At 37.4% G+C, this 23,570-nt stretch overlaps 1 protein-coding gene across 3 annotated transcripts in view; it reads right to left on the bottom strand.

Annotated features, from left to right (window-relative positions):
• Positions 1-8,968: 8,968 nt before the first annotated feature.
• Positions 8,969-23,570, bottom strand: part of zgc:109889 (uncharacterized protein LOC553542 homolog) — a 36,809-nt gene continuing 22,207 nt past the window's right edge. For 2 of the 3 annotated variants that reach the window (XM_051900729.1, XM_051900730.1), the window contains exons 3-10: positions 23,286-23,420; positions 17,676-17,829; positions 16,740-16,857; positions 16,259-16,342; positions 15,712-15,890; positions 13,200-13,484; positions 11,140-11,528; positions 8,969-9,736 (exon numbers count right to left, since the gene is read on the bottom strand). In XM_051900729.1, coding sequence (XP_051756689.1) covers positions 9,579-9,736; positions 11,140-11,528; positions 13,200-13,484; positions 15,712-15,890; positions 16,259-16,342; positions 16,740-16,857; positions 17,676-17,829; positions 23,286-23,420 — 1,502 coding nt within the window. In that variant the 3' untranslated portion in view covers positions 8,969-9,578. The remainder of the gene's footprint in view (positions 9,737-11,139; positions 11,529-13,199; positions 13,485-15,711; positions 15,891-16,258; positions 16,343-16,739; positions 16,858-17,675; positions 17,830-23,285; positions 23,421-23,570) is intronic. The other variant, XM_051900731.1, reaches the window with a different exon arrangement.

Raw genomic sequence — 23,570 nt, 5'->3', positions numbered from 1 at the left:
CTCTTCTCGTGGGAACGTGATAATATGTCGTGATTCGTGAAAGCATATGTAAGAACATAGGCCTACAAGAAAATATATATATTTTTTTGTTTTGTATCTATCCCATCCACAGCCGTTTAAATATTCACTGATCGTGTCTTTAATATTTTTATATTAGCCTACTATTATTATTATAGCCCCCTATATAGCCGAAATAAAATGAATAGCCTTAAATTCCCGTAAAGTGAAAAATTCCCGTAAGTGCGCCCACAGTAATGTCATATAGAATCAAAGCTTTATTGGCAAGACTGCTGGCATTTACAGTAGGCCAAAGTCACTTTATTCTAGTCTTTGAGTAGGCCTATTTACAATAGGCTATATGGTGCGTTATGTAGGCCTATTTGATAATAAAGAACGTGAATAAGCTAGCTTTAAATATTCTTTTAACATATAGCCTAACAGGCCTAATAATAATAACAACAAATTATTCGAACTTCATTCGAATGATGTTCATTCGACTTCATTCGTCCGAAAACAGAAGCTCATTTATCGTCACATACTGCGTACTGCGTAGCCTACAGAAATGGGGTCAAGTAAAAACTTAAAAAGTAAAAACTTCATTGGCACGATCATTTAAAGTATTTACAAAACATATAGGCCCGGTTTCACAGGGCTATACCTAAGCCAGGATAAGGCTTTAGTTCAATGGGGCATTTAAGCAGCTTTTATAGCTAGCTAAACGTTCCCTATAAAAAAAAAAAATTACTGGTGTACATCTTGAGATAAAAAATATTTTAAGATAAGTCAGTAGCCTACAATTGCTTTCAGTTTCAAGCAGCTCAAACATGCATTTTAGTCTAGGACTAAGACTTGTCTGTGAAACCGGGGATTATCTACTTTAAGGAACATATTATAGGAATGTGTTATACATTAAATGAAGGTGAAAATAAAGCAACTACATAACAATGAATAACAAATATAACCAATAATAATAATAATAATAATATACAAATATTAAATAAAAACGACCAGTGAATGGATTGTGGAATATGATAGATAAAAATGCTTTCTTGTAGGCCTATATTATCTTATGTTCTTATTTTTTTTTTTAACATTTATTGATAATAACAAACTGTTCGAATGCTGCCTATGGCAACGTAGGTCCTGGAGTGCCGCTGTTCTGCAGGGTTTAGCTCCAACCCCGAAGAAGAAGAAGAGTAAGAACAAAACCTCAACTGCCTGTAACCTTAATATTCCTGAAGACAATGGGTGCTTCTCAATTCTTATTTGTGCATCCTCGTTTCCTTTCTTTATGTCTTAGCTCCACCCCTTCAGGATGCGAGGGAAGGACACAAGGAAAAGACGCGTGGACGGAGGAATTGAATCAAGTGAGATGATATCCTCGCTCCCTTTAGCGTCACTTCAAAGCGTCATAAGCTGCACTCGAGGAATCTACCCATATGTTGTTAAAGTTTGGTTATTTAATATATATATATATATATATATATATATATATATATTCATAAAGCAAGATGCCCCGTTGAAATATGTGAGATGTAAAGTTTATTTTAACTGCAAAAGTAAAGCATACATTTAAATTATTGTGACAGATATGAAGGGGGAGGAGAATTTATACGTGCGTCAGGTTTCTCGACGATAAAGACTTCCGCAAAGGATACAACTGTTGCCTTGTCCAAATACCCACACTTGAGGTCTTGGCCACTTGAGAGTGCGTGCACGCGACAGGAAGTAAGTGCGCAAGACTGTCCCATGTCTTAAAAATGCCCAAGTGCAGTGCCCTTAATGAACACTAAACCCACGCAACCTTGAATACCACTTCTGAGCGGTATTCGAGGCTAAGCGTATCCCATCACGCATTATGTTCGGGATCTCACATGCCCCGAAATCGCGAGATGTCAAGGAAAACATACGACTCTAAGTTAAATTTATTATATATTACATATAATTTGGTAGTAAAATATAAAGTGTTGCACTTTTTATTGATGCAAAGATGAGTAGGCTATTGTACATCATTTGCAACTGCTTTTTGTCACTCAAAGAAGCACCACAATTTTAAAATTGTGTCTTCTGTTAGTTATATAGCGACCACTGGACATTTAGAAGTGTAGGCCTATTTTAAAATGCAATGTATTGAAAATAATAATTAAAAAAAAAAAGTTCTGTAAACTCTTATAAGTGTGACTATAAGTGTGTCCCATCAGGTAATCAAAAGTTCTACACACACTTGCCGTCTTCACGCCTACTTGAACACTTGGGCCAAATACAGGAAATACATCATGTAAGTAGACAAGTGGTCAAGTGCAAAGACCGCAAGTGTGGGTATTTGGACAAGGCTTGTGTATTCTCGCTCATAACTCCTCAGGAATCTTCCTCGCTCCTCGTTCCTCGTGGTGCAATTAGAGAATTGAGATGTCCTTCATGATGCCTGAGTTAGATCGGTTTCCGGGTTATAGGATGGAGGACGGAGGAGCGAGGAAACGAGAAGCACCCATTGATTAGCTTGTTCAGGTGTGTTTGATTAGGGTTGGAGCTAAAATTTGGGCCCTGTCCCAAATGGCACACTTCACGTGCACTTTCGGTGACCGTAGGGTGTCCCCCATTCGTCATTTAAGCTTAAAGAAGGGTGCTCGTGAGCGCCCCCTTTGCGGCTGCTATGCGCCCTCGATGCGCACTTCTGCTGACTTGCCCTGTCCCAAATGGCACTCATGGCCTTCCTACGAGTCTGCACTTTCGTGACGTAATGTCGCTTTGACTGTCGGGAAGAAGTCTGCCGCGGAGCTCGCACCAGTGCGGGCTCAGCAAAGGCCACAAAGGGGGCGCTCGCGAGCACCCTTCTGAAGCCTAAAATTGACAAATGGGACACCCTGACAGGGCCACTGTGAGCTACGCAGAGGACTTTACCCGGCAGTCAAAGCGGCATTACGTCGTGAAAGTGCGGACTCAGAGGAAGACTGTGAGGGTTTAGGGTGCCATTTGGGACAGGGCCTTGCAGGACAGCAGCACTCTGGGGGTGCTTCTCAATATCCCTCCTCGTTTCCTCTGTCCTCCGTCTTCCATCCTATGACCTGGTGTTCTGACAATTTGTGCTACCCTGTCAGATTTTGCTACCTCCCATTGAAACAGTGGGTAGCAAAATCTGACAGCGAAAAATGCTATCAGATCGTGCTTCCAGCATGATATTAACGTGGTTTATGGCTTTATTAACATCTACACCTACCCAGTAAGCCCAGGTAGGACAATCTGATGGGTAGGATGAAATGTCAGGACACCAGAAACCGATCGAGCTCAGCCATCTTGTAGGACATCTCAATTCTCTAATTGCACCGCGAGGAGGTGAGGAACGAGGAGTGATGAAGCTTCCTGAGGAGTTATGAGCGAGGATACACAGGTGTATCCTTTGCGGAAGTCTTTCTAGTGTAGTTGAGAAACCTGACATACGTATACATTCTCCTCCCCCCGTCACATCTGTCAGCAATAATTTAAATGTATTCTTTACTTTTGCAGTTTAAATAAACTTTACATCTCACATACGGGACATCTTGCATTATTATTTATAATGTTTTTTTTTTTTTTTTTTTTTTTAATTACCAAACTTTAACAACATGAGGGATTGTTAAGAGTCCTCGAGCGCAGCTGATGACGCTTTGAAGTGACGCTCGAGTGATCAAGAACATTCCAATATACAAATAACATTTCCTTCGATTCCTCCGTCCTCGTTTTCTTTCTTTGTCTCCTTCCCTCACATCCTACGGGGAAGCGAGGAAAGGAAACGAGGAAGCACAAATAAGAAATGAGAAGCACCCCAGGACTAACGTTGCCTATCCCTGGTCTATGGCAACATCGCGCTTAATATATTCCTATAATATAGGTTAATATAACAATTTCTTAATTCCGCACTTTTATTATTTAAAAATAAAATATTAATTTATTTATAATATCCATTTCTGATAATCCCAGGTTGATATGGTCCTTAGGATCTCGACTCGAGGCCACGACTTCACGTCGCGTATCCACAACATAAGGATGCAACGTTAGTTGCCTTGACTAAATGATTTCGTGGCCACGACATAATATCACGTTCCCAAGAATTAATTTATCGTGGGCACGACAAAACTAAGTTCACCGTAACCGTAATTTCCTATTTCCTGCATCCCAACGTTTTCCAGCAAACAGGCTCATTCACTTTAAAAATTCAATTTGGCAGCTCTACAAATAGCTGAAGGAGACAATGAGGACAGTGAAACAGGAGAGATGCGTCACAGACTCACACAGCTGATCAGTCCTGCTGTAAGTCACGACTGTGACGGTGACACATCCGACCTTCCTCAAAGTTAAGATCAGGTGAACAAGACCCTCAGTCACCCTCAGTTCTCTGCCAATTCATGAGGGATGAGAAATCATAATAGGAAAACTTAAATGAGGGAAAGTGGGGTAGAGTAAAGAAGGTACAGTAAATGTTAAGGATAATAAAGCAACAAGGAAGGCTTCTCAATAGGAAGGGTATTAAAGCACTGCTTGCCTCTGAAGTAATCTGATCTAGCATGTACAAAATGATAGGGATTAATTTGAAGGATACAATCTATAAATCAATAGAGACTGTATCATTTTCCACACACTTCTAGTGTGATTGTGATTACAGCATGATTTTTTTTTTTTTTTAATAATTTTGTAGACATTGCTGGGCTGGAGTCAATTTCCATTTCAGTATCCTCACCAATCCACCAATTAATAGTTTTAATTTATTAATATTAGAGTACATATGTAAATAAATAAGTAAATAAAGATTTGAATGCAGCTCTATGGGGGGAACTGATTTAATAGTTTAGATATTATTCACACTATAAGAAATAAGAAATTTTCATGACGTTTAAGATTGTTAATGAATCCCAATTATTTTCCCCGAATATTTCATTCCTGGGAAAAAAAAGGTCTTAGTTCATTTGATCATGGAAAACTTGGGAAAAAAAAAAAATACTGTATGAAGACAAAAAAACGAACAAACAAACAACTACCTTTGGGCATGATTGCTGTGAGTTTAATATATGCATTAAACTAATTTATAAATAGATTGAAATGGAAATATTAAATGTAAACAAACCACACTGAGGAATGTTTTAAGAAGCACTTTAATGGCAGTTCATACATGCATGCAGCATTTGCCTACATATTATTTTTAATACATTGATTTTCATACTGTTTCTTATCTATATAAATCAAAGTTCTGCCATTTTAACAAAGTTCTATACATCACATTGTTTAAAACACAAAGAACTTCATTCTTTACATACAAAACACAGGCTAAACACACAGCTCATGATAGCTGGTATGTTGGGAGTGTTTAAACTTGAAGCCTCCCTATTTGTGCAGTGAGTGACACATTTAAGCAAATAAATAGAAAAAAAAAAGCTGAAATACTGAAGTGCTCTTATTCTGTACAAATTAGCATATTTAACATTTCAAATGCCCCAGAGGGCAAGATGATTCAAAAATTAAAACACTAGCAAACAAAGCTAAAATTAAAAAATTACCCCAAACCAGCTGTTTATCAATTACACAGAACACACTGTTAATTTCTGTTTGTGTTACACATTACCAGGACAAAACAGGCAAGAGCACAGCTGTCTTGTCTGCTTAATTATGGTATGCTTGTTGCCTTGGTAATGATGCAGTGACATCTACTGTGGCTATAGTGAGATGATTAATAAGTGAATGGTTTGATCCTTTAGGGAACAGATGGCCATGAACTGTATCATTTGAAAAGACACAGAAAAATATGATTTTTTTTTTTCCCATTCTTGAAAAGAATACAAAAACAAAGAAAGAGATCCTGAAGATACAATCCATAACTACTAACACAGCACCACTTGAACCTCAAAACAAAGTATTAAAGTATTGTTTAATGAGCCTGTAGATGAATAAAAGCCCAGCTCTGTTGTCTAAAGTCATTTGTAGTTGCACTACCAGTAACTGCCTACAAGTAGCAGCAATCACATTTTGTGACTTGAATGCACCAATATACTATCACAGTCCTTTAAAAGCCTGACTTGTAGTCAAGAAGAAAGCAAATAAAACCCTAAAACTCATTCTAATCCATCCAAACAAGTTAAATTATTTAATTAAATTTGGGGAAATATCATCACCAATAATGTGTGTAAAACATCAAGCTTCCCGCCATCCCTCAGATACAGAAAATATATTATATTTCCAACAGAATTTGATTATATCTTACATATACACCCTTGATACAGTTCTGATTCAAACTGTCCATCCATTCTGTTCAATTAGCTGGGATGTAAACATAAATATATTTTATACATTTTAAATAATAAACGGACATATAACTAAACATCTACTGTTTATTTGTGCTCTATTGGAGCATATCGCTCAATAATATTGCTATTTAGACTTTCAACTGGTATCATTTCAACCGGTTTGTTATCTGCTTGATTCGTGGTCAACATGCATTCAAGAGGTCAAAATGCAGCTGTTTCTTTGGGCTTGAACATGAAAATGTTTACATACAGTTGCAAGAAAAAGTATGTGAACCACTTGCAGAATCTGTGAAAATATAAATAATTTTAACAAAATAAGAGAGATCATACAAAATGTGTGTTATTTTTTATTTAGTACTATCCTGAGCAAGATAATTTGCATAAAAGATGTTTATATATAGTCCACAAGAAAAACAAATAGCTGAATTTATTAAAATGACCCCGTTCAAAAGTTTATGAACCACTGATTCTTAATACTGTGTTGTTACCTGGATGATCTATGACTTTTTTTTTTATGATGGTGGTTCTTGAGTCCCTTGTTTGTCCTGAACAGTTAAACTGCCCAACATTCTTCAGAAATATCCTCCAGGTCCTGCAGTTTCTTCAGTTTTCCAGCATCTTTTGCATATTTGAACCCGTTCCAACCCGTTCCAGCCGTTCCAGTCATGAGTATGAGGTGACGCAGCTCTGTTTATCATATTAGATACATTTGAGCGTGTTGAAAATGATGTTATAACGTTACTCTGTGCATTCGCTCCGTGGCTGCTGTGAGACACTTGTTTGAGACACACTGCAGTAAGATAGATTGATTTTAGAATATCATATTAATAAATGCTGGATGGCTTGTGTTGATAAAAAGAATTTTAAAACGTATTGTATGATGGAGAAAATTCTGTATTACTGTTACTAAAAATAAAGCTGCATCTGATTATGCTATGTTAGCTACTTGACAAAATAGTGTTTTTCTGTGAGGCATGGTAAAGCATGGTGCTCGCAAAAAATCAAGAAAATTAGATTTAAACAGTAAGACTAAACGTGTTGAGCTATATAACAACAATTAGTTTTCTGTCTATAAATATATCAAAACAGTTGTTCCCTTGTCTATTAAAAAGTGTAATATATTAAAGCGTCTTTGGTGTTTCCACGGTTTCTACAAAATAAAACTGGATAAGCGGGTATGACGCAATTGACAGGCGACTCCTCACACGTCCCGGAGCCTTGGTTAAAACTGCAATTTTCTCACGATTTACAAATAGTTGTAAACATTTGGGATATTGTAAGTACTCAAGTGAACAAAATATATAACACTGGCCTAGTGGTTTTTGGATATTTTACTGCAAAATTCTTACATATTGCACCTTTAAATTATTATCATAATTAGATATCTTTGCAACAAACACAGAAGAGACAAACATTATTTCTGGCATCTGTAGCCCAAATATCATTTCATGTCCTTTGCTTTGTATAATAATAACGTAGCTACATTTGAAAGAAGAAAGTCTTTACATGTGCTCGCGCTCATAACCGCTGAACGATGATCAAATGATGGATCTTCTTCCGTCTGTTCTTCAAAATGTAATCAAATGTGTATTTCTGCAGGCCCACGTAAACTGGTTAACTGTGTCTACGCAAAGGCGTTAATTTTCAAGACGAACAGGTCACCGGCGCTGCCACTGCGCTAGGCTACCCACAAATTACCGCGGGACAGCGGGTGTTCATTTCATACTCTCTGAACAATGGTAGCTTATTTAATGTATAAATTAAGATATATGTCCATAAAAAACGGTAAAGAAATGCTACATACTTTGTTATCGTGGCGTAATAATCTGGTTGTAAAATGTCGGCTATTGGCTGTGTGAATTGAAATCGAATGAAATCGATACCTGTGGAATTGTTCACAGACAGCATACGCAGTTCAACTAATAAAGATCTTCATCGCTGGCAAACAATAGGATGCATTTGCAGATTTGCTTTTAATTGACTGGTGGTCGACTGCCACTTCATCCAACACTCCGAGTGAGAAACCGCTTCAGACGATTCAGTGCGTGCAGGGAACTGAACAAATCAAAGACAGCGCGCTGGGAATAAACTACGCATTTCTTAACATGTACAGTATTGCATTAAAATAAAGTAACGAGAGGAACGTCGCCCAACGAGGCAAAGTAAAAGTACAGATTTTTCATTACAAATGTACTCGAGTTAAAGTAAAAGTACCCAAATTTAAATCTACTCTAAAAAGTACAAATTTTCCAAAAAACTACTCAAGTAAATGTAACGAAGTAAATATACTTCGTTACTACCCACCTCTGCTGGAGTGTCAAGTTGTCCTCAGTGTGAAAAGATGGATCTCAAAATCATACAGTCACTGCTGGAAAGGGTTCAAATATGCAAAAAATGCTGGAAAAATGAAGAATCTGCAGGACCTGGAGGATTTTTCTGAAGAATGTTGGGCAGTTTAACTGTTCAGGACAAACAAGGGACTCAAGAACAACCATCACAAAAAAACAAACAAAAAAACAGTCTATAATCCAGGTAATGCCACACAGTATTAAGAATCAATGGTTCATAAACTTTTGAACGGGGTCATTTTAATAAATTCAGCTACTTTTTTTTTTGTCTTGTGGACTATATGTAAACATCTTTTATGTAAAATATCTTACTCAGGACAGTGCTAAATAAAAATTAACATGCATTTTGTATGATCTCTCTATTTTGTTAAAATTGTTCACATTTTCACAGATTCTGCAAGTGGTTCACATACTTTTTCTTGCAACTGTAAATGTTTATTATATTATCCTCAAATATATTCCTGACTGTTTCCTGTCCTTCAAGCTAAAATTAACATTGCATGTTCATCCAGTTGGCTGTTCTAATAATTATGAGGTCATCTTCTAAGGTTAGAGAGAGAGACAGAAAAAGTGCAGGAGAGAGGACAGATGGTAGGACCACCACACTCAGAGTAAGTGATGAATAGTCTCAGGCAGAGGACTCAAGCCCACTGTGTTGACAAGCCGATCTCTAACAGACATTATTCCATGGGGTCAAAACTCTCATTAAATTTCACAGTCAAGGCTTCAATTTAAGATGTACAATCTAAAATTCAAAAGTTTCCAGTTTTGTCTCTTTGAGACTAGTTAGAGTAGTTAGGCAGCCCCCCCTTTTTTTTTTTAAACACAGGAGCCATGTTATATTAGTGCAGACAGACATCGACATGCTACATTAGTTGTGATAATTCTGTTCTCTGAAACCTACACTCTAACGCTTACTTTATGTTTTTTTGATTTCTCTATTGTTGTTTTTCCTGTCTCAGTCTGACCACTCATTTTCATCCAGCTCAGAGTCTTCATCAGATTCGCTGTACTCCACGGCGATGCGACGTGATAATATAGTGGCTACATCATTCCCAACTGGCTCCTTCTTCGCTTCCTGCTCCCGCTGCTCCTGCACCTTACGCAGCTGGATCCCTGTAAGACAAAAACAAAAAAGGGAGGACCAGAGAAGATCCCTAAACATCAATTTATATATCACTAAAAGGCTGAACCTCTCAAGAACTGTCAAGAAATGTGGCTCAATTCATATTCCCAAAGTCTCTTCAATGCAAGTCATTTCAATCAGCAGCTATTTTTGAAACACCTCTTGAGCAGCTATTTCAGTCATGCAAGTACAGCTTCTATCTCTTTGAATGGGGAAGCATCAAATTCTGCAAAGCTGTTCACCAAGCTTGCAATTTAATTTCATATTTGAAATCATCAATGACATCTGACATCAACTGTCTCATAAATTATGTTTCTAAACACTGAAATCACAACAAAAAACTGCATTCTTCAGGCTAGAGCAGACAATGCGCATTCTATAGCAACTGGAGCTTCTAAAGGTGGCTGCAGTGATGCAATGACTTTATCTTATACTCACCAAGGCTGCATTTATTTAATCAAAAATACAGAAAAAAAACTATAATATTTTGAAATATTATTGAAATTTAAAATAACTTTTCTATTTGAATACATTTTAAAATGTAATTTATTCCTATCATGCAAGCCTGAATTTTCATAGCCATTACTTATAACATTACTTGTAACATTATAATTTAATGTAAATCAGTCTTTATACTGTCACTTTTGATCAATTTAATGCATCCTTGCTAAAATAAAAGTATTAAAAGTATTTAAACAACAACAACAACAAAACAAACAAACAAATGTACTGTCCCTAAATGTTTGAATGGTATTATATTACACTGCCTGACCAAAAAAAAAAAAAAAAAAAAAAAAACATTGCCTATTTAAATCTGTTTGGATTTAAATAGGCAAATGCTTAAGAGTCTATGATTTGATCATTATTGCAGTGATTATTATGTTTCTAGCATGTTATACATTTGGCAACAGTTCTTTAACCCTAACTGATAGAGTGTGTAGCTTTTCATTTCTTAAACAACCATGTAGGAAAACACATACCAGGATAGCCATATACCAGGATGACAATGTCAAGATTCTTCAGGCTCAAATTGTGAAAATATTTGGGATGGATCATTAAGAATCATTTTCACAAAAGAATTGGCACCTCTGAGTCCTGACCTTAATTTCAAAAATTGATGGACCTCTTGATTGAAATAAATGTGATGTTCTTGACAATGCAAGAGTCAAGCACTCCAAACAGCAACTTTTTTTTTTTGCCCGGGCTGTATATTATATTATATTATATTATGTTATGAATTATATAAAAGAACATTTAATAGTTTTTACATTGTGACATTATTTTCATTATGCCGCCAATTCTCAATATCAAAACGAAAGGGGGAAAAAAAAAAGTAGATTGTAGTCACCATCTGACATATCACCTAAACCCCACTTTATGTGTGACCTCTCACCTCGTCGGATGGCTGCCAGCAGGTCGCTGCGTGCATCGCTCATTGGGATGAGAGGTACCTGGCCCTTCCTGGGGACAACTGGTGCTTCCACAGGGGCAGTGGGCATGGTGTGTGAGTGAGGGTGCGGGTGGGGGTGTGTGGGTGGTCCAGGTGGAGGTGGAGGGGGGGCTGCAGGGGGAGGATGGGTTGGGGAAGGGGTGTAAGAAGCAGGGAGGGCAGGAGTCGGAGGAGAGGGGTTGTAAGTCTGGGAAAGAGATGGCATGGCACTGGCCGGGGCAGAGGAGGGGCCAGTGGGACTGTCAAAGGCAGTCTGGGCAGAAGGAATGAGAGGTGGAGGTGGAGGAGGAGCAGGAGGTACAAAATACTCTCGATGCTGAGACTGCTGACCACTGAGATATAAACAGAAATAGAAATTATTCAGACAAACAACTTTACTCGAAAGATGAGGTTTAATCTTAAAGCACACTACAAGATGGAAACTCATTGCTTTTTTATGTTATAAATTTGAGCATGTCTCATACCAAACAGCTTTTTGGCTAATACACACACACACACACACACACACACACAACAAAAAAAAAAAAAAAAAAAAAAAAAAAAAAAAAAAAAAAAAAATATATATATATATATATATATATATATATATATATATATATATATATATAGAAGAGTAATGTCCACACAGCTCCAAACACATAATAAACAGTGCAATGTTTTGTCTTCATCAGGCACAACGGTTATACTAAAATGACTAAAACTGAAATAAAAAATAAATTAATACTAAATATAAAAAAACCCAAAGGCTAATAAAAATGAAAAAAAAGAAGCAAATAACAAAAATACTAAATAATAAACTTAAAATTAAAATGAAAACTGAAAATATAAAAAAGAAAGCCAATTCAAAATACTAATAAATGCTATAGTAGTATAAATAATACTAAAAGGGAGTTTGAGAGAGTTTGTGTATGATAGCTACAGTCAGGAAGGAAAATGAATTAGTAGATGACACACCCAGGGATCCATGGTAGATCATACACCCGGCGCAATGCGACGCCAGGTGCGACGCAAGTGTTTTTTGCTAGTTATCATATTCACGCCCATTTGTGCACCCATGGGCGTGCTGGTCTGAAAACGAGGTGTGTTCAGGCGCATTGTTGAAGCGTTACTATTTTGAGGCAACTGAAATAGACTGCGCCATTGACCAACTGAAACCTGCAATATTTGTTTTGTTATTTAAAGAGCGCGTTAGTAATATGCGCCCATATGCAGGTGCACAATCGCGTACACTCTGCTTATTACACATACAGCAGCACACAAACATGTCAAATATTAAAAATAAAAGGATTACAATGTAAAAGATTATTATTTTGTGCATAAAGATTAATCTGGCTTGTCCAGATCCGTTTCCTCGCTAGAGAAGCGTTCAGTTTTATCGTTTGCAAATTCCGCCATGTAAATAGCGAATCCGCCATGGCGTGAGCGCAACTGGCTTTTAAAGGGAATGGGAGAAGAGAATCTGATTGGTTTATTGCACGTTACGCCCAAAACACACCCATTACTCATTAAGAGAATAGAGACAACCCTTTTAGACCATGCGCTGGGCACGCCGACCATTTTTCCTGTCCTTAAATTAGCAAAAGTGGATTTGGACACGCCCTAAGTGCAGTTGCGCTGTGCGCTTTAGACCATGTGCTTAGATCGGCCCCTAGGGCCCCTAGTCTGTGATTTGTTGTGTAAAGTCTGATAATGTTACCAACACAAGAAAATGTGTATAGCGAGACAGGCTTTTTGCCTTGTAGTGAGTGCTTGGCCACAGACATTATGCAAGCTAAATTTTACACATGATTGTATATGTATTTTGTACATTATTCAGACTCTAAACAAAAATACAAATGAAATAGCATTTAGACCATGGTTCTAAGGGTTCATTGTGGAACTGCAGAGGGTTCATGAGAGAGTTAAAGAAAAGCAAAAGAAAACTGAATAAAAAAAACCTTTATATTACAGAGATTTACACAGGAAATACTGTATTAAGAGAAGCCAAAAAAAAAACAACAGACCTGTAGTCTTTAGCCTGCAGGGGGCGTGGCCCATTGAGAGTGGGGTCTGTGACTGGTTGTCCATGGGAGGTCTGAACCCTGCCAATGGTCTGTCTCCCAGGTGGAGCGGAGGAGGAAGAGGCCGGCCGGTAACCGCGGTCCAAAGACTGGGTCTGGACGTGAGAGGGGGCCATGAGGTGATCTTTGCCATCAGCAGCAGAGTATGCACTGGTCACAGCCATCTGTTGAGCCGGATGACTTGGGCTGCCTGGGTAAGAGTGCTCACCCATGTCTGAGGCAACCGACCTGATGACATAAAGATGAGAGAGAGGGGAAAAAAAGACATGAAGAGAGAAACATTAAATGCAAAACAAATGCTGTGTGACCTGTGTGGCATGCTGTTGTTTATTACCACAAATAATAATTTTGACTGTTGATTTTGCCCCTTCAGTCACTGCACCAGTATAATTGTTAAAAGACACAGTGTTTGGAAAGTGTAGGCAAAAACATGCAACTTCCTTTATTGAAATATATTTTTTCTTTCATTCAGAGAAAACAGTCATTGCAGCTATTTAGATTTAAAATTGAAAGTCTCACCAAGGCTGCATTTATTTGATAAAAACACATAAAAACAGTAATATTGGGGAAATAGTAATACAATTTTAAACAACCATTTTCTATTTAAATATATTTTAAAATGTAAATCATTTCTGTGATGGCAATGCTGGATTTTCAGCAGCCATTATTCCAGACTTCAGTGTCATGTGATCCTTCTAAAATCTTAATATGCTGATTTGGTGTTTAAGAAAACCAAAGTAGAAAACAGTTATGCTGCTTAAATGGTTAGTTCACGCAAAAATAAAAATTCTGTCATTAATTACTCACCCTCGTGTCGTCCCACACCCGTAAGACCTTCGTTCATCTTCAGAACACAAATTAAGATATTTTTGATAAAATCCAATGGCTCAGAGAGGCCTCCATTCCCAGCAAGTTAATTTCAAACGCCCAGAAAGGTACTAAAGATATATTTAAAACAGTTAATGTGACTACAGTGGTTCAATCTTATTGTTATGAAGCGACAAGAATACTTTTTATGCACCAAAAAACAAAATAACGACTTTATTTAACAATATCTAGTGAAGGGCAATTTCAAAACACTGCTTCATGAAGCTTTGAAGCTTTATGAATCTTTTGTTTCGAATCAGTGGTTTGGAGCATGTATCGAACGATCGCAAACTGCCAAAGTCGCGTGATTTCAGTAAACGAGGCTTCGTTACCTCATAAGTGTTTCTAAATTTCAATGGTTCACTTGACTTTGGCAGTGCTCCGAACCACTGATTCGAAACAAAAGATTCGTAAAGGTTCATGAAGCAGTGTTTTGAAATTGCCCTTTACTAGATATTGTTGAATAAAGTCATTATTTTGTATTCTCGTCACTTTATAACAATACGATTGAACCACTGTAGTCACATGAACTGTTTTAAATATGTCTTTAGTACCTTTCTGGGCGTTTGAAAGTCTAAATTAACTTGCTGGGAATGGAGGCCTCACTGAGCCATCGGATTTTATCAAAAATATCTTAATTTGTGTTCTGAAGATGAACAAAGGTCTTACGGGTGTGGAACGACATGAGGGTGAGTAATTAATGACAGAATTTTTATTTTTAGGTGAACTAATCCTTTAATATTTTAGAAACTGCAGAAACTGTGATACTTTTTTTCAGGATTCTTTGCTGAATAGGAAGTTCAAAAAGACAGCATTTATTTGAAATAGAAATATTTCGTAACAGTATACAATTCTTTATGTTCACTTTTGATCAATTTAATGTGTCCTTGCTGAATAAAATAATAGTAATAAAAAAATCAAACCTTTGAACGGTAGTGTACAGTATATGGTTAAAAATATATATATATATTTTTTTTCAGTAAGCATCATTCTTCCCTTCATTTCTACACACCAATAAAACAAACAACAGCACAATTCAACTACAGCACATACTACATACATAACATATTTAATATATGAAATAAATTATTTTAAATATATTATTTTATCATTTAATATATGAAATGTATTATGTATATAATTATGTGTTCACGGAGAGAATCATTGCTGATTTATTGAAACAGACAGTTTGAACTGATTTGAACAGAACAATCAATCAATTTTTAAATGTTTAAATGTGTTGTACATGTTGCTGATATAAACCTCTTTCTTACTTGCTTAACTGTGAGAGAAAGCCAAATAAAAAGCACATTAAAATCATTGCAATATTCACATGTAAAATAACTAAATATTCAATATATCCCCTACCCCAATCATCTAATTGTTTAACTTTACTACATAAAAGAACTGCATACAGATGTAATGCTTTAGATTGGTGGGTGAGTGCTCAGGTGTCTCTATAAATTCAAACAGATGTTGGCAGCTCAAAGTGTCAACAGATGGCAGTAGTGAGCTATGATGAACTGCAGCCCACTTTGATGATCATGTATTGCCTTGGAAAAGAGTCAAAGTGAAAAAGATCACCAACCTGTTGTCCGGCGAAAGGGAGCCTTCAGAGGACATGCCATGGTATGGAGAAGGTGTGAAGCGGGCATCTGGGCGGAACTCCTTATCATATGCCATTACGTTCCACTCCTGTCTGCGATTTCGAGCCTTACGAACCTTTTTCACCTCACGACTGGGATCCTCCACCTGCTTCTGCTGCTCCTGAGTGAGTGAGAGAGAGAGAGAGAGACAGAGAGATCAAATGAGAGTGAGGGAGAAAGAAAGTTGCAGTGTTGCAGAAAGCCCAGGGTTTCATCACAAATCACGTTTGGTGAAAGAGAGTTTTAGACTGTCAAGCTAAAAAGAGTAAAATCACAGACACACAGACTGTAGTGTCCACATCTTTCACTGAAAATGCTGTGAAGAAAGTTTTCTACATAATTCAGGAAATGCATTAAACATACACACGCACTCAGTAGAAAAGCTAGTGAAGAGACTGTAGGGAGAGAAAGTGAATGCACAAACAGGAGTCAGCATAGTGAGGGATTGACGGATGAACAGAAGGACTGAGAGAAATGCAGGTCTCTTACGGAGGACAGGAGGGGGCTTCTGAGTAGGGCCTGCCTGGAGTGGGACTTAGTCTGGTCTGAGTGAGTCTGGCCTGAGCCGCTGGTCTGGAGAGAAGGGGCAGAGTCTGGGGGGGTTAGAGCTCTCATTCATGCACACATAAAGACACGTTCATTGACGTGTTTTTTTTCTGTTCTCTTCTTTGCATTTAAACACACAGGCTTCTGGTTTGTAGGAGGAAATCAATCGGAGAAACTGGTTTTACGGGGGGCCCGGAAGTGCCATTGGAATCAAAGGTAGGTTGTCTGATGTGCTAAGCATTATTCCAGCTCTTGTTAAGTTAAAGTCAATCTTAACCATATTAGTACCATGTACAACAACATTTATTTTAGTATCAACTTGGTACCAAAGTTCCAGTATTTTTGACATCCCCACTGCAGTATATGATTATGGAAAGAACAGATATGAAACAGGACATAAAGTGCACATGTAGCAGACACACACCTTCTGTCTTCTCTTTTCTTTTCTCTTGTCCTCTGTAGCTTGCAGCATTTTTTCCCTCCAGAGGTTAAAGAAGTAGGAGGGATCTGTGTAGAACTTTAGTGCATCCTTCTTATCATCTCTATATAAAGAAAGAAAGAAATAGATATATGATGGTTGTAGAAGTGTATGGAAGGGTATAAACTGTTTAAACGAACTAATTTGCTGAAACAAATTGGGCTTTCAGACACTACTTGAGATTGAGAACATTCTAGGATAGTGCACTTGATGTGCAGCAAGTGATTTATCATTTTGTTACACTGCACCAGAGATGCACAAACCAGGGACACAGTCTAATCTGTCCAGCCAGTTTCAAAATTAACCAAAAATATATTTAAACTTCTCATAATAACAAAACATCTCTAATGTTGTGTTTTGCACTATTTATTTTGACAAAGTATCTGTCAACTGAACTAATATCTAATAGCAAATACAGTAAACTCCATCTCTTCATGTGGTGTGAGTTTAACATGCATTTGGGAACACAACATAATATTATACAGTATTATATAATTATTATTATATTTAAATAGTTTGGCTTCCTATAAACACCATTGTGAACGTGGTGTGGACTGAAACACTATTACAACTAAAAAGAAAGCCAGGTACAAGTCAAATATATTTATTTACATATTTGGATATAATGCAATTAAGCCTCAATTAAGTTTGATTTTTGGCCTTTTGTAATAAAAACCTTGGGCATCTCTGCCGTACATAATTACTTATTCTGAAATTCTTACTTATTCATAATTCTGAAAATCAGCTTTAAAAGCTGGAAAAGCTGAGCCGAAGCTACAGTATGCTACAGAAGATGCACTGTCGCTACTGTTGATAATAAACAACATTTAATGTATCTCATGGTAGAATGTCAGCTGGAAGTAAGGATGACGATGATGTCACCTGTAAGGGCTGAGAATATTGAGAGGGGGAGGTTTGTCTCCACGGTGGTAGAGCTCCAGAACAGGATTAGGGATGGAGTTCCTGGAAACCACCTGTTGGTCCTGAATGGTGGAACTCTTGAAGGCCTTTCTCATGTTGATATCTTGCAGAGAGACTAAAGATGGGGGACAGAGGGAGAGATCAGGTTTATGCATTCATTTCTTTATTGAGACTGTCTTCATCGCAAAATTACCATTCTTAATTTCTACATTTGTCTTATTTTTTTAGTAAAAAGATCTAAACTTTCACAATAGAAATTTACCAGAGAAGAAAAAGTGCATAAGATATTAAAGAGTTTGTTTACCAAAAAAAGAAAATTCTGTCAATTATTACTCACCCTTGTGTCGTTCCACATCCGTAAGACCTTCGTTCATCGTTCATTCGTTCATCATTCGTTCAAACGAAGATATTTTTAATGAAATCTGAGAGCTTTCTGCCCCTCCATAGAGATCCAATGCAACTACCACTTTCAAAGTCCAGAAAGGTAGAAAATACATCATTAAAGTCCTCCATGTGACTCCAATGGTTTAACCTCAGTTTTATAAAGCAACACGAGTGCTTTGTTTGTGCAAAAAAAAAAACAAAAAAAAAAAACACATAATTTACCACTTTATTTATGAAAATATTGATCTGCAACGCACGTTCATGAGAGCATCACAATGCATTCGTGTTGTGCTCAGACTCACGCGTCAACAACGCACATGAAAGAGCACCACGACACGTTTTGTGTTCACAAGATTTTTTTTTTTTGCCGCAAAAAGCACTCGTGTTGCTTCATAAAATAGAATAAAATACAGAGTTTAAACCACTGGAGTCACATGGAGTACTTTAATGATGTCTTTCCTACCTTTCTGGACATTGAAAGTGGTAGTTGTGTCAGATCTCTATGGAGGGACAGAAACCTATTGGATCTCATTAAAAATTATCGGTAATACTTTACAAAAAGGTCCAATTTGTTAACATTAGTTAATGTATTAACTAACATGAACTAACAATGAGCAATACATTTGTTACAGTATTTATTAATCTTTGTTAATGTTAGTTAATAAAAATACAGTCGTTCATTGTTTGTTAATGTTAGTTCACAGTGCATTAATTAATGTTAACAAATACAACTCTTGATTTTAATAATGTATTAGTAAATTTTGAAATTAACATTAACTAAGATTAATAAATGCTGTAGAAGTATTGTTCATTCTTAGTTCATGTTAACTAAAATAGTTAACTAATGTTAACTAATAAAACCTTATGGTAAAGTGTTACCAAAATGTCTTCATGTGTGTTCCGAAGATGAACAAAGGTTCAAGTAATTAATGGGTGAGTAATTAATGACAGAATTTTCATTTCTGGGTGAACTAACCCTTTAAGACTTTACAGAATGAAGAACCAATGAAACAAGACAAAATACACTTATATAAAGGCAAGACAGACCAATGTAATGCTGAATGGATCATTATCACCATAATGGATGACATACTACTATACACGAGACACAAGACAGCCAGTTAACTGCCACTCATAGAGGACTGGATAATGATAAGGCAATACTTACGACCATTACCCAAGATCAGTTTAATGTTCATTATTATGGTGATTAAAGTTATGGTTTGACTAAGACAAGATGTCTCTTGATCAGCGTAAAGAGTAAAGGGTCTTAAAGCAGAGCTGTGTGAAATCCCTGCTTAAGTCTTTTAAGTGTTCACTGAAGGAGAGGATAGAGCTATCCAGGAGACAGCAGATGGTCATTCTCCTATTCACACGCTCTGCTTCTCACCCTGGACTAATCTGGAATGGCTCAGACACATATGATAGATCAGCTGCACACCTAAGAGCAACATAATTTTTTTATGTTCTGGCCTCACAATCCCATGTTGTTGTTGTTGTTGTTTTTTCTTCAGTAGATTGAGCTGTTCATGAGTGACTTAAGATGTTCTGTATATTGACATTATCCAAATCAAAACCAAGGTAAGGATCTATCCCATATATCTTTGGGATATTGAAAAAAGCAGTAATCTCAACTCTCAAATCTCATTAATGTACACACTGAAAGTTGGGACATCACGGTGGGTCACAAGATGTGATAACCAATCACAATTGTTTACAATTGGCTTTTCACAATTTACAGTTTCACTATATATAATAGTGAAATTGCATGAATGAAAAAAATGCAGTGAACAACGGTGGAAAAGAGCTATTTAGATATTGTCCAACATCAAAGTCATGATGATGCAAGTGATACCATACAATGATCTATGACATTGTGTGGAAATTAATGTTGTGGCTCTGGTCCAAAACTAAATCATTTATTAGGATCTTCTACATTAGTTTTGGGGTTGTCTATCACTGAGGGGACGGGGCTTGTTTTGATGTAAAGAATGAAATGATGGACTGCCTCAATCATCCTCTAATTATGTATGCCACAGGAGAACACTCGCAATATTAAAGCACTGGCTGTGCCTCAGGGGCCACTGTACTACTTTACTGAACATTAATAATTCAAGACTGAACTGGCTGATCTGATGACAGGAATGGGGTATGTGAGGTCAAACCTGGGACAACCTATAAAACAAGGTGGTTCTACAAAAAATGTACTACGAGTTATGAGCCACAATGCAGTGCTAAAGGGAAGTGCTAAAGCCCTTTCCTTGTCCATTCGTTCAAATACCAACAGACATTCTGTCTAAAACAACTATGATGCAGACAGGGCCATAGCTAGGGTCTCCAGGTACCAGTGCAATTTGTTGCTGTGGGTACCCTTGAAATCGCATTCCCGGGGGTGGGGGTTGTTGCCACGCGGGGATTTCAGGTTAGGGTTAGGGCTAGTGACGGCCCTGGATGCAACTCTTAGGACATGCATGTTATATATATTTAAAATTGTATACTTAACCTCTGCCTTGGCTATCAAAATGGTTGTCTATTTTATTCAGAAATGATTCCTCTCAGATTAATCTGTAATCAGAATGTTATTAATACAAAAATGGCTGCTCTGAACAGTGTTATTTTATTATAATTGAGATACTATTATAATTTAATAGTTTTATTTTTATATTTTCCATTTTTATTATTATTTTAGTTAAAATATTAGTAATTCTGATTTGTGTTTTTGTCATTTTTAATTTATTTTCTTAAATGTCTTTTTTTTTTCATTTTTATTTCAAGTTTTAGTTATTTGATTATATCAAGGCAAACTAAATGAAAATGAGAAATGTCTTGGCAACTGGCTGAAACAAAATAAGTTTGAGTATTTCACATTTTGTTTTATTTCAGTTAACATTCATTTCATTTCAATTAACAAAAATGTTTTTTATTTATTGTTTTAGTTTTAGTTAACTATAATAATAATGGCTGTGAAACAATACTATCCAATGATGTACTTCTCTCTAATATAATCTCCACAACGCATACTGACTAAAGGCCTCATTTTATTCACTTCAGTTTTCTTCATCTGTCTCTTACTTTAATTGTTTTATTTACATCTCTAAATACATATTTTGTCCTTGTGTACAGTCTGTTGGAGTGCAAAAGAAACTCTGTTTTAAGTGTGGATGGCTGGTTATAAATTAATAATTAGAACGAACGTTAAGAGAGGGAGGGATGACATTTTTGCATCAGATACAACCATGAATGCCAGCAAATCCCATCACCCTTTCTACTAACACACACACGCACACACACGCACACACACGCACACGCACACACACGCACACACGCACACGCACGCACGCACACGCACGCACACGCACACACACGCGCGCACACACACACACACACACACACACACACACACACACACACACGTCTGGTTCACTATTCTTGTAGGGACTCTCCATACTCTCCATTTTTATACTGTACAAACTGTATATTCTATCCCCTAACCCTAACCCTATCCCTAAACCTACCCATCACAGAAAACTTTTGGCATTTTTACATTTTCAAAAAAACATCATCTAGTATGTTTATTAATATTTCCCCCATGGGGACTGCTGGCTGGTCCCCACAATGTAGGTGATCTCAGGTTTTACTATCCTTGTGGGGAACATTTGGTCATTTGGCTGTGAAACAATAATATCCAATGATGTACTTCTCTCTAATATAATCTCCACAACGCATACTGACTAAAGGCCTCATTTTATTCACTTCAGTTTTCTTCATCTGTCTCTTACTTTAATTGTTTTATTTACATCTCTAAATACATATTTTGTCCTTGTGTACAGTCTGTTGGAGTGCAAAAGAAACTCTGTTTTAAGTGTGGATGGCTGGTTATAAATTAATAATTAGAACGAACGTTAAGAGAGGGAGGGATGACATTTTTGCATCAGATACAACCATGAATGCCAGCAAATCCCATCACCCTTTCTACTAACACACACACGCACACGCGCACACACACACACGCACACGCACACGCACACGCACACACACGCACACACGCACACACGCACACACGCACACGCACACACGCACACACACGCACACACACACGCACACACACACGCACACACGCACACGCACGCACACACACACGTCTGGTTCACTATTCTTGTAGGGACTCTCCATACTTTCCATTTTTATACTGTACAAACTGTATATTCTATCCCCTAACCCTACCCCTAAACCTACCCATCACAGAAAACTTTCGGCATTTTTACATTTTCAAAAAAACATCATTTAGTATGTTTATTAATATTTCCCCCATGGGGACTGCTGGCTGGTCCCCACAATGTAGGTGATCTCAGGTTTTACTATCCTTGTGGGGAACATTTGGTCCCCACAATGTAATATAAACCTGTACACACACACACAGTCTCCTTTCCAACCCTTCATTCTGCATGCAGCACTTATAAAACCCCAGATCACCATCAGGTCACACAGACACACACACATTAGAGACACACACGGTCCAGAAACCACACTGTGCGCATTCCCAGCAGGCCTTGACTCTCAGCACGGGTGTGGTTGAGAGGTCATCACTCACTATGAATCAGGTGATAATAGAACGCTCAGACTTTAAAAGAAATGCCGATGTTTCTTCTCCCTAAATGAGGGGTCACAGGGGAGCTGGAACATATTAAATCCTCTTTATCGGCTCTCCAGTTATCGATCACAGCTGGGTGGAACGTTTTAAATAGACAAGGACATCGTTAGAACATGTAACATGGCCCTAATCTTGATTTTATGTACGGACAGGGTGTTTACAGATTAAAAAAACTGTTCTGTGATGGGCATCAAACACATAGCCTGACATCAGAGAGTCGTGCTGAGCTCTGCTATCTGTTTCATTTATTGAGACAAAAGACGGTGCCACCAGGCACTGGATTCTTCTATTCCACAGAGACAAGAACAAAAGAAAGAGATGAGAGGAGCAGAGGGAGGAGTACGATTTCTCTCTTTCATGGCAGAAAAAGCTGGGTCATCCCTCTAACTACAGGCTAAAAGAAGACCATTATAGAGGACAGCACTTGAAGGCAAATGCGCTCTCTCTCAACCTCTTTCCAGCTGCTACCTGCTACAACTAAAAGCTTGATAAGATCTGGAGATGATGTAGAGATTAAGCTTAATGCTTGATGTTACCCTCTTCCACGGTGGAGTCCAGCTGAGTGACTTTGATAGCCAGCAGGTCCACTCTCTCCTGCAGGTTATTCATACGCATGTAGAAACTGTTGGCTTCATTAAACAGCTCTCCAAAGATGTCCTCTGCATGACGACCTGCAAGACAAATGGCAACAGAAGCTAAGAGATTGGCATGCTGAAAAGATCAACTGAATTTCCACTCTGGTTTTGTGTTGGTCTTGCAAGTGGACCAGCACAGTGACACTGTTCATCAGCAAAACTTAATTAAGCTGGTGGACCAGAATA

This window comes from Ctenopharyngodon idella, chromosome 7 (genome assembly GCF_019924925.1).
Source record: "Ctenopharyngodon idella isolate HZGC_01 chromosome 7, HZGC01, whole genome shotgun sequence".
NCBI lineage: Eukaryota > Metazoa > Chordata > Actinopteri > Cypriniformes > Xenocyprididae > Ctenopharyngodon > Ctenopharyngodon idella.
The sequence above is the reverse complement of the archived record's forward strand: the minus strand, read 5'-3'. Positions and strand labels throughout refer to the sequence as shown.